At 31.9% G+C, this 12570-nt stretch overlaps 2 protein-coding genes across 2 annotated transcripts; both read right to left on the bottom strand.

Annotated features, from left to right (window-relative positions):
• Positions 1-4365: 4365 nt before the first annotated feature.
• LOC110600379 lies at positions 4366-6644 on the bottom strand. Its single transcript, XM_021737225.2, has 2 exons — positions 5629-6644; positions 4366-5541 (listed from the first exon to the last, which is right to left on the bottom strand). The coding sequence occupies exons 1-2, from the start codon at positions 5949-5951 to the stop codon at positions 4686-4688; spliced, it is 1179 nt and encodes a 392-aa protein (XP_021592917.1). The 5' UTR covers positions 5952-6644; the 3' UTR covers positions 4366-4685.
• A 279-nt stretch (positions 6645-6923) lies between these two features.
• LOC110600380 lies at positions 6924-8093 on the bottom strand. The gene has a single exon (XM_043950682.1). It carries the CDS (start codon positions 8091-8093, stop codon positions 6924-6926), a length of 1170 nt encoding a protein of 389 aa, XP_043806617.1.
• Between the last annotated feature and the right edge of the window lie 4477 nt (positions 8094-12570).

The following is a 12570-nucleotide window of genomic DNA, read 5'->3' as shown; positions in this document are numbered from 1 at the left end:
GGATTTGACTGAAGTTGGAGAAAAGAAGAGGAGGAATTTGTTCTACTGTAAGTTTATGATTTGATCATTACTATATAGGAAGTTGTGGATAATAACATTAGCCAAAAGTTTTTTCAAAAAAAAAAAAACAAAACAAAACGTGTATATTGAATTTTTTTAAAAAAAAAATCTTATATCTTGTCCCAAAATTTAAAAGATTTAATAAAAAAATCATATTTTTTATAAATTTTAAAGTTTAATTGATAATAAATTTAATATAAAGTACTATTGGAAAAATTTATAAAAAATAGATTTTTTGTGATTAATTTTTTTTTAAATGTACAAAAAGTTTAAAATCGTGCAGAAAAAAGTTTTATGCAGGAACCCTAATTAATTTACAAACAAATATTTAGTGTATTATCGAATAATTTGTTAAAAAGTATATGTAATTAATTTTATTTTTTTAATGCGTTAATAATAGTACATAATCAATACACATAAACAATAAATATAATAAAAATTAAATAAAGTGATAGTCTTTTTTTTAATGGAAATAAAGTGATAGTCTATAATTTTATATAATAAACGTTTAGAAAAATTTAATAATAATAACATTCACGTTTTTCTTGAGGATGAGATTTTTTTCATATTTAAAATTGCAATAATAGAAATGCCCAAACAATAAATTATATATCCAATTAAAGAAAAATTACTATTTGATGACCATCGAAATTCACACGTTTAGGTAGGAGATCAGACTCGCAAAAGTTGTCCCAGCCCAATATCTAGAAAGCTTCTCTATTGAGCCGGTCTGACTCCTTCGATTCAGACATAGTCTCAGAGAGCAGAGAGCAGACCGGTCACTCACAAACCCGGGTACTCCGACCACGAGTTTAACTCAATGACGTAACATGGGGAAGAACAGCAGGTGCAGTCACCTCGCAGTCCTGTCTGCATGCGCGCTGGGAAATTAAATAGCCGCCTAACGTGGAGAGGACGTCTGACGTTATTCGTACGTACGAACCTATCCGACATAGATGATTTTGTAGTAGGGAGTCCGTTAAGCATCGCTAGCAAACAAAAAGAAAATTATAAAAAGAAAAGAATACATTTTCTGGGAGCTAAACTAAAACAACTATTATAAATTCTATTTTTTAGATCTAAGAACACTACTATTCATGGAAGAATTGCTTTATGGGTGAGTTTCATTCTACTTTTTGCCCATTTTGTTTGATTTTTATAAACGAATAAAAATTTTGTAAAAATTAAATTCAACCGATTTTTTAATAATTTAATTTTTTATTTTAAAATAAATTAAAAATTTACCTAATTTTATAAAAAAAATTATTTAAATTAATTTTTTTATAAAATGAAAAATATATTTATCCTCATGATTCAAGAATCCAACGCGGAAGATGTGCACCCAAAAGATGCTACACCACTACCATTTCTGATTGCTTTTTTATCATAATTGTACTAGAAAAACACACTTTTTCTCTTTTTTTTATTCATTTATCTTAAATTATAAACCACGTTTATTTTTAAATAACTATTTTATTTATCAACTTTTATAGTGTTTCGTCCTCCTTTTAGTGTCTTGTATCTTTGCCAACCAAAAAGAGAATTATTAATTCTAAGAAAAACTATAAACATGAATTATTAATTAAGAAAGTAAAGAGCACTGTCAATAAGGGTTTTCGTATTCTGAAAACTTTTTGAAATCAAACCGTGAAGGAAAACCCTCTCATATACAGAACAACACATTAAAACCATTAGCTTGTACTCCTAAAAGGATCAGCTAAACCCATGGAGCACCGAAATCAACTGTGTTTAGGCCGAATCTTGAAGATCCATAAAATAAAGACCTAGAGAAACGACCAGCTTGCACATGGTGGTAGGAAGAGCTCGTGAGGGACCGAAACAATTCAACACCAGTTAATATGAGCGTCCCAGAGATGATCTCATTAAGTAAATCAATTGATAAACAGTCATCCAGACGCCATGGAATAAACTTGTAGAAAAATACAAACAAAGATTTAACCACCATAACAATAAAATACAGATTAAAGAAAAACATCTCACAGAAAATTCAGATCTACCCTAGAGAAAATCAGAAAAACAAAAGAAATTAAAAATCATCCCACGAATTGTGCATAAAGGAAAATCAACTATCAAGCAGTAGAAAGCATAAGCTTCCTGTGTCGAAAGGGGCCGAGAAAACCGACATCACGATAACAGTGGAGGAATTATCCCTGAAGTCTTAAAGGAGACAACAGAAAGTTTGAGAAAATTTTTTTTTTAATATTTACTTAAGTGAGGTTTTTACTAAAAATTATTTTACCACTTAATTTTATATTTATCTCATTTATTTTTAAAATTTTTAAATTATAAAATAGCTTAATTTCCATCCCTTAAATATTATATTCACTCGATTATATATTAAGATATTAAATTATTTTAATATTATAATTTGAAAGTTTAAGGGTAAAGAAGTTGAGAGGTGAAATAACTTTAAGGTAAATTATATATTCAGCCCAATATATAATAATCAAAATCAATATAAGGGTAATTCAAGGAAAAAAATAGCTTTACAAACTGAACAGTTTCTCGTTCCCGATCAAGCACTGCCCGAATGGCATTTTTGAGCTTGTGTCCAACCCTGTAATTCAAAATAATAACAAACAAATCATGGACAGAGCTTGCTTATGTGTGTAGACAATAATTTATGGTATTTTACATCATAATCCCTATATGCAACTTCACCTGGCAAAGATGATCAAACAGCACTCTGTTACCATTGGAGAACCTCGCGTAGAACTCTGAAAGATAACTTGCCAAATTAATCTGTCATGCATATTCGAGGAGTTGAGGAAAATTACGTTAAGTATCTAGAAGTTAAATGAATTTCGTCATAAAACCTACCTCATTGATAAGTCATCGTCAACCTCTTCCTCTTGATTCTTGAAATTTATTATATATCACAAAAGTTTTTTAGCATTGTGTAAGGTAGGATAAAGGTGACATACAAGGAAGAGGAGGGAAATTTTGTGGCAAGAAACTTCATCAAAAGCTTTTGCTATAGCTTCAAGTTGATCATATACCAGTCGGCCAAATGATGTATTGGCCGCAGAGAACAAATTTTTGTCAGATTTGGCATCTCCTTTATCAATTTCTTGCCAGTCACTCTCCTGCCAACAACTCAGTTAAAGCTATTCTATTAACATGAAGGAACCCAGAAAGGAACCTACCTCATCCTCATCACTTGCTCTCGGATTTCAATCAATGCATCAGCCAATAAAGCCAGCATCTGAAACATCACATGAGAGGGAAAAAAACCTTTTCATATTTTTTTTCTTCAGTATTACTCAGATGGGAGTTCTGAGTAATCTCATATTTGGAAAGGAACAATCTTTCACATGAAACCTTGTTGAAATACATGCTGCAAATAGAACACATATAACGTGAAGAACCATGAAACTATTCTTGAAGCAACTTCTATATAACAATTCATAGACTCCGTTCGGAATGTCTTGTGAATATACAATACAAACAAAGAACAGCTTACAGGTATATAATGCCAATGATCAACAAAACCTTCATCACATGGCTATGTACATTAACTTCCCCCAATTCAGCATGTCTTGTGAATAGCAGTAAGGCTAAAACAGAGGTTGAAACTTGAAACCATAATTTGATAGGCTTCTTGTATCTCGCCTAAGAGAAATAAGTAGCTCACAATTGATTACTTGGTGAATGTAGGATTACAAGACAATATGAAATTAACAAAGAATAAAAAGAGGGCACTGAGAGACTTGCAGTGAGAAAGCAGTCAAGCAATTGAGAAGCCATTGCTGATCTTGGTCCACTGTGTTTGCCATGAATGTCCAAGAGTCAAGTAAATGTTGGGGTTTAGATAGCAGAATAATTTATGGGTTTCTTTGAATTCATTTCAGAATTCCTTCCCCGCTCTAAAAAGAGTTTCAGCGCAGCGAGAAAACGAGAGCAAAGACAGTTTCTTCAAGCTGGTGAGCATTTATACAAGGGAGACACAGGGACAGAGACAAAAACAGAAAAGGTAAAAACTCCTTTTAATTTGGATTCCGCTCTTTTGCCTAAGGTTCTGACACTGTTCAGTGCTTTTGAATCACATGTTTCTTTAATATATTACACTTTCTTTGACATGGGTAGATTTTCTAAAATAAGATTTTATAAGGTAAGAGTTTTAAATATTTGTAATTTTATATCATTTGAAAAGCATAGAAAGTCTTTGAGGTTGATGTGAAGATTTTATAAAAGCACAAATATGAATCATTCTTATAAAAGCAGATAAGAAAAGTGGAATGCTCAAGAATACTGATGAATGTTCTTTGGTGTTCCTATTGAAGAAGAGGAAAATTTTCTTTATCCAATCAACAACTCATTCAATTTATTACATAACAATAATTTTACATGAACTATAACTTAATGGATACTTCAAAGTATCAAAAATACAATTTACCTAATCTCAATTCAATACAATATGTATATGTCTTCTTTATTGTATATGAGCGTTACATGAAATACAATATGTTTTGATATCGAAGTAAACTGAGTTTAAACAAAAATTTTCCAACAACTATACGATCTTTTAATAAATCATCAAAGATAAATTTCATATTTAAGCAAGTGCAAGTAAAAGTTCACACAGAAACAGGGCAATGTCTAGTTTACTCCCATTTGCTCCTGATATGTTGAGTATGCCTGAAATCATAGGTCATCACCAAGCTTCCATTCATTCTCTTCAATGCAAATCTCTCAACCAAAACATAGCAACCAAATCTTCTCCATCCTCCCTGACCTCCAAATTCCTCCACTCTCTTCACCCTCACTTGTCTCTCACTTGCACCAATCCACCCAAATCTCTCTTGCTCCCACTTCATTCTCTCAACAACTGCTAAACTTAGGCCCACTCTAGCTTCTCCTCCCACATTGCCACCACTTCTAAACCACATCACCCCATCAATTACTTGCTTGTCACTTTGCAGCATAGATTCTTTTCCAGCAACTTCAACTACTTCAGTTTCAACAGCAACATCAACTGTCACTGCATTACCTTCATTATAGTTACTTTCGCAAGAAAAAATTTGTTGCCATTGTTGCTCAAGCGTCATCTCATAATATCTTGAATTATCCATCTGATCTTTAAATGCTCCATCTCTAATGAACATTAAAGGGCAGTACCATTTTCCTACTTCCACAGGTGGAGAGCTTCTGCATGACAATGGAAAGCTGAAGTGTGGAAGGCGGGCTCGGAGATTCTTGTCGAGTCCTGGTGCTTCTTTTAACTCGAATTCGTGTGGTGGTGATGAGGTATACACTGTCCAGCCTTTTCTCCTCAAGAAAGTTGGAGGGAACCCATCCGGAGCTACGGATTTGGCAACAAAGCTACCCCATTTTCTCTGCTGAATTTCGAATTTCTGATGTATGTCCTGAGGATCTAAAGCTTGTGGTTCTAAATCAGAAATACAGCTGCAGAAACAGCATGTCTTCATGTCCTCCTCCTTCGAGTTTCTGTAAGCTGCCCTGAAATTTAATGAAACCGAGATCATAAGCATGTCTATAACATGAAAAAATCAATCTTGCTAGAAAGGAAGAAGACTGGAAACGTACCCTCTATCCCTTCCTTTCCTCTCTATACAGTAGTATTGATTGGACGAAAGAGGTAGATTGAGAACAGGAATAAAGAGCACCCTATTTACATTAACATGTTGATGCTCTCCAGTTTGTGTTGTGTAACGAACTTCTAAGTTCTTATTTTGAGGGAAAGGCATATTTTTTGCTCGGTTGCTCTTGCACAATCCAAAACAGCAAGTGGGTTGATCAGCTTCTTCATCTTGGATTACCAGGATGCCAGAATTTGGACCCTCAGGCGGAGCTAATGAAAGAGCTGAAGGATCTTTCTGATACAATGACAGAGGCCTCGTCACATACATCTTAAATGCCTGTTTCCCTTGATTGCCAAATGAGTTTTGAACTCAAAATAGCTCCAGCAACCTGGACAATAAATAGAACTTTTATAAGTTGCAGAACTTTGAAATTTGAGTTTGGAATGCTAAGTCAGCCTCCGGGGGATTGTTAGTAAAATTTCTAAGAAGTTCCAATGCACTTTCTTCATCTGTTATTTTATTGACATGATGGCTAATGCCTTATTGCTAGGAAGTTTCTGAACTTGTAGATTGTGAAACAAGAAAAAAGAACGCAGCTTCCCAGCTAAGTTGCTTTCACAAGTACCTAATATTTTATAAAATATGTTGAAAATATTTTCTATGACCTAGTCAATCTTTTGGATAATGTAAAAGAATTATACTTAGATTTAGGTCCGGAGACATGTAGTAATTGCCGCCGTAGAAGCCCATAACAAATGGCACGTGTAGTAAGATCTACTGAAGGGGATGGAGGAGATACTATTGAGCATGGGAAATAAGTACTAATTAAGTCTATATACTTTGTTAATAAATTTTAATTTAGTACTAATAAAAATCAACTGCTTTAGCTAACGCATAAGCAAATTGATTTACCGACCGTTTTACTATTCCATAACGGACATACATCCAATTAATCAGAACATGCAACCTATGTTAAAATTATATTAGATTTTACTTATAAAATATATTGATTGGTTGGATGTTTAGAAACTTTGGTGGGTAAAATTTTTTATATGCATATTTTGAGCCCATTCATTCAGTTATTGAATCGTGATTGAGTAGTGCTAACCCTTAATTTCTTGCCTATTTGTTCCCCTAGTCTTGAAGTGAAAGCCATGCAAAAAAAAAAAAAAAAAAACTGTTAGCCACTTTTGTTTTTGTTTTAACTTGATCAAAATAACTACAGAAAGAACAGAGCAAGTGACCAAATTAATACGCATGGAAAAAACCAAAATAAAGTAAGTACAGAACAAGACAGATCTAAGCTAAGGGCTTGACCACAGGTTCTTCATCTTTCTTCCTTGAATTTGGATTGTGCCTGAAAATCCATCTCCAACTCTTGAAACTTTTCCTGCTCCTTTTAATTCCTCTGTCACTAACTGTGATTCTACATGAACCTCCATTAGTATACATCCCATCTCCCACAAGACTCCCAAAAGGCCCTCCACATTGATCCTGTGTCAGAAAATCACTGCCCCTCATGCTACCAAAAGCAGAGTTTGAATCTGACAAAGCACCACCAATCTTGACAGAAGATAAATCTGACTTGGGCTCTGATGGGAAATCAAATTTGAGGTCAATGAAGCCTGAATCCTCCATTGTAGTAAAATTGCCTTCTTTGAGTGAAAATACACGTCTTGTATTGGCTCCACTAAAACCAGGATCGAGTTTTTCTGGATCCAAGACACTAGCGTCTTTCTTTTCACCATCGAAACCACTTTTTCTTGGCTCTGCTTCACTGAACCCACTTTTTCTCTCAGGATCAAAGAGCATACCGCCATTCACACCAGAGTTTCTAGCGGCTGAAATGGAACTCCTAGCAGCTGAAATAGAACTCCTGGCACCAGAAAAGGTTCCATCTTCAGAACCAAAAAAGCCACCTCCTCTGAAACTGCATAGAGACCTGGACCTCGATACACCCATGTAATCAACAACCCAGAGATCACTTTTTTCTTCGAAGCCATCAATACTGCTTCTCTCACAATCCTTTTCTCTTTTCTTGCGGAATAACTTGCCAATTCTCCAAAACCCACCTTTTCTCTTGATCTCAACACAGCTACTACTGCTTCTCTTAAGCAAGATTATTTCATCTGCTTTGTCTCCACTGGGTTTGGGCTTAGAATTTGAATGGGAAAAAATATCAGTTTTTTTATCGTTTTCTATCAAGAATGAAATGCGACCAACACTGCCTACCTCAACAGTGCAGGAATTGCGATTGGAAGAGATCTCAGAGCAAGAGCAAGAAGAGAGTCTTTGCTCTCCACAATCAGAACAGACTAACTTGACTAAACGATCTTTGAGACAATAAGCACATATACCAACTGAAGAAGATGATGGGTGTTTCTTGCATGGAAGATCAGATGAAAAAGAGCTGTAATCTTGGAACGATCCATTGCTGTACATCTCCACAGCTTTGCCTCTCTCTTTCATAGCTTCCCAAAACTTCAAGAGAAGAAATTATTACTACTTGTGCTTGAAGACCAGATTCTCAAAGATATAAGATGGAGAAGGATCTAATTAAATAGCTGAGCAATGAACATCCAAAGAATCAAAGGTTGTATTCAACTAGCTCCAATGAGTAAAAACGGGGGAAAAGAAAAGAAAGACGAAAAAAAAAAGCAGGCAGTGGCTGCGAGGAGAAGCAGAGTTTAACTTAAAGAGCTAGAAAGCGAGGCGAGAGATTGAAAAAGGTGGTGACTTTTGGATTTTAAGTGAACCAAGATACAATGACACTTTGGAGTGATACATGGACAGTCATGGTAGTAGAAAGGCTTTACCTTTACGCTCCTCCTGCCAAAGAACAGTGTCCAAGCTTAGAAACATAGGGGAATTGCTGCATAAACTGGGTCCATTTGGATCTACAGCGTAAAAATGAGAGAGGGAGATTCACATAAAATCCGTTTAGTCACACTGGATTCATACAAATTTGATTTAGATAAGTTTTTTCCTTATAAATGGGGAATTATTATATATTATATCTCTAGTCACTTTCTATTTTTTTTTAAATAGAAAAAAAAAAAAAAAAAAAAAGGAAAAGGGATTAAGCAACGAAATATTTTATTTTTATTTTTCTGCAGGGCATAATTGTGTGGCAAAGTGAATGCAACAGTAAAAAGAATAAAGCTGGAGACAATTATACAGCACCACCTGCTTCCAACTCAGCATCTGACTTGGAATCCCAACCCAACCAGAATTTTACAGATGTTAAATGATATCACTTTCTTTATTCAATTTATTCATAATATATTTTTCCTTTTGTTAATTAGATCTAATAAGGTTAAGAAAAATGCTAGTAGTCTTCCACACTCTTAATTTTATTGATTAAATCGAATAATAAATAGTCGTTGTTATTCATATCATTTAGTTCTATAAATCGTTTAAACTTTTTCTATGATAATTAATAAAACAATTAAATCATTTAAGCAGCAAAATAATAATTTACTTAATTAAATTATTATTTATTTTATCTAATTATTTCAATCTCAATAATTCTTTATTCATTAATCGTCCAGTAGAAAGTGGAATAATTAAAATAGAAAAAAATAAATAAATAATAAAATAGAGTTTATAATTTTATAAAAATAATTATTATATAATTTTTTTTAAAAATAAAAATTAAAGTACGTAAATTTAGAACCTCACATCTTTCAGATTTACTCAAATACACTCATGCATTACTTTCAATTTCTTTTGTATGTAATTTATACATGTCGGTGATCAGATCTCCCATAAATCCAACATGTGCACAACTGGATTATTAGCCGAAAGAAAATTTCTCATACTTGCTTGGCTATTTCATATGCCCATGCTTTATAGCTCTCTGCTTTTTTATATAGTAGCTAGCATCATAAAAATATTTATTACACATGCGATATGTATATTTATTTTTTTCAGTTTTGGTATTCGAAATGGGCAACCATAAATTTATGTTTATTTTAATTTATTTATTTTTTATTTAAATATTAAAAATAATTAATTCATTAAATAATTAAAATATTGATCATATCATCAATAATTCATTAAAAAAATAATTTCACATGTTACTGGCTGTTTTTCAAATTTTAGTGATTGCGTTTTAAATTTTTATGAGTGTATTATTTTAATAAAATTTAGAATATAATTAGTAAAAAATGTTTTTTTTATTTGTTTTAATAAATTATTAATCACATGACTTCTTTTTAATTTGTATCCAAAATATTTTAATTTTAGTTCAAAAGTTAAATGGATGAATACCAAATAAGTTTTGATACACCTAAATGCATGAGGTGACGCTATGTGCCACGCGTTTATTTATGGTTGACTAGACACTCCAACTCAGATGATGAGTTGGAACCAAGGTGGCAACTGTAATTTACATAGATTTGCATACCATCCATCAAAGCGTTTGTTGGCGTTCAAATTAGTCAAACTTTTCAAAGATTTTCCACTTTGAGTATCCACTACACCACATGAATTTACTTCTCAAATCCCAGTTGTATTAGCTATCTGTTTTATAATTTTTTACAATTAAAAATAATTAAAGTAATTAACTTTTCAATGATTTTATAAAAAATTTAAATAAATATTTATAAAATCGTGAATAATTTTATTATTATGTATAATTAAAATTTTGAATTTTTTTATTTTAAATAAAATTGAATATTTATAAAATTATTAATTTTAAATGAAGGGCAAGAGTTATTAATATTTTAAATAATTTTAAGAATATATCTCTATATTAATTTGATATATTAAAAAATTGTTCAATTTTTTATTTAATGGTTTGACTGAAAAGTTGACGTGTCAAATACTAAGTCGTTTGAGGTAGATACCGGGGCACGTGTCCCACCGACAAATCCATTGCATGGTCCCATCCCAAATGTACAAGGTTTGACATTGGGTAAAGATTTTAGAGGTTAGGCTGCATCGGCAATGATGTTGATGAGAAGTTTGATAACAGTAATTTTAAAGGCATGCAGTGATGCAATCGAGACCCTCAAAGTCTGAAACAAGCAGTAGGATGATGTTTACATGTGTCACATCCTATCTTTAATTCCATACTCCCTTTAACGTGTCGTGCTGGACTTTCCCAACTCTCCCTTTTTCTATCTTTTCCTTCCTTGTATCCCAAAAGCATGGGACCCATTTCTTAATCTTAATCACCATCTGTTTAATCTCTCTCTTTAGCATTTCTATTCAATCATTTGATAGCTCTTAAAAAATCGCGTTCATTTTTTATCAAAAATAATTAGACATAATTAATTATAAATCCATATTTCAGATTTAAAATGTTAAAATAATTTCTTTTATATCAATAACAATTCAATTTTAGCTCTAATAATTAAAAATACGGTTTAATTCTATTCCTGAGTTTAATATACATTTTTATTTTTAATAAAAAAAGAAAATTATGCAAATATATAAAAAGAAATTTATGAAAAACATTTTAAGAGATATATTAAAATAAATAGTTAATAGAGAAATATATACTTAAGAAAAAGAAAATACAGGCTGGGGGAGAGAAACAATACATAATGGTAGAAGATGCACGCGCCCAACGCATGCACGATATCTTAGCATCATTAGGGCACATAAAGAAGTGTTTTTAAGGAATGTTTTTTGTCTAATTTAATAATTATTATGTTCCATTTCTCTTTCTTCATTAATTATTTTTGTTGTTTTCTAATTCATCACTATTTGTCTTAATTATTACATTAATCCTTTCTTGCTCTTAACCCACTAAACAACCAACATTCCTTTCTTTTTTTATTATTATTTATTTATTAACTACATATTTAAAGATAAATAGTAATTATAATAAAATTAGTCTAAGATTAAAGCATATATTTACAAAGTAAAAGAGAAACAATTTTGAAAAATAATTAATTTAATTATTGTTTTTGCATGGCTAAGAAGACAATTTAAACTTTAATTTGTAGTTATTATTATAGTGTTGTGATTTGAGGGAGTAATAATTAGTTTGGATATGTTGTGTTTGTGGACAAAGGCAAAGCTTCCCCACTTTCCTTCCTTTTGGTGTAATTAGCCATAATTATTCTTAACATGTCCAATATAAGCTTCTTGTCTATTTGGGAAAATCATACTTCATTATTAACTTTGCAATGAATCTCAATTTTGCAGCAAAATAATTATATATCCCACCCAAATATTATCGTTATTTATGGTTTTTGCATAATCAAGATATTCCTTATATACATATATATATGTATATTTAGAATTTAGCAGGGGAAAACAACAGTGAAAAGCTACCAGAAGCAGCGGCAGATGGGCCTAATGAGCCGCTGAAAAACCTTATTTTCAGGACATTCAAGGACAGCCACTTTTGGCTATGGGTCTGCCAAGCCGCGTTCGCAACACTTGCATTCTAATTTTGTTGGCAAAAAACCAAAAAAACCTAATTTTTGCTTTTGCTTTTTGTATTTTTTTTTCCCCAACGGTCCAATTAAACTTGCAAATTGCAATATATTCGAAAAAGTATTATAAAATAAATTGAAAATATTATTCTTTATGCGTGTGGAAAGCTGATTTGGAAAAGTATTATAAAATAAATAGATAGTAAGTAATTAATATAAATAATTTTCACTTCCTCTTATAAAAAATTAACTATTTTTATTTTTTATGTCTCAAATTATATGTATTTTTTAAATAATAATATTTTTTTTTGTTAATTTTTAATACACCAACATTTAATATGCATCGATTAGGAAATTAATTAAATTTAATTATTATGAAATTCTTATTCCAAACACATGGTTCATGAAATCACGGTTACAGCAATAACTTTTCCATTTCCTGACCGACTCATTGCAAAACCATGGGCCATCCGCATCAAAAGATCCACAAAATTATTGGGCTCGTTGAGCCCAGACCAAAGCCATAGCCCTTAGCTCATATATTCTCTCCCGGC

This window comes from Manihot esculenta, chromosome 14 (assembly GCF_001659605.2).
Source record: "Manihot esculenta cultivar AM560-2 chromosome 14, M.esculenta_v8, whole genome shotgun sequence".
Lineage (NCBI taxonomy): Eukaryota > Viridiplantae > Streptophyta > Magnoliopsida > Malpighiales > Euphorbiaceae > Manihot > Manihot esculenta.
Note: the sequence above shows the minus strand (reverse complement) of the source record. Positions and strands in the feature narration are given on the sequence as shown.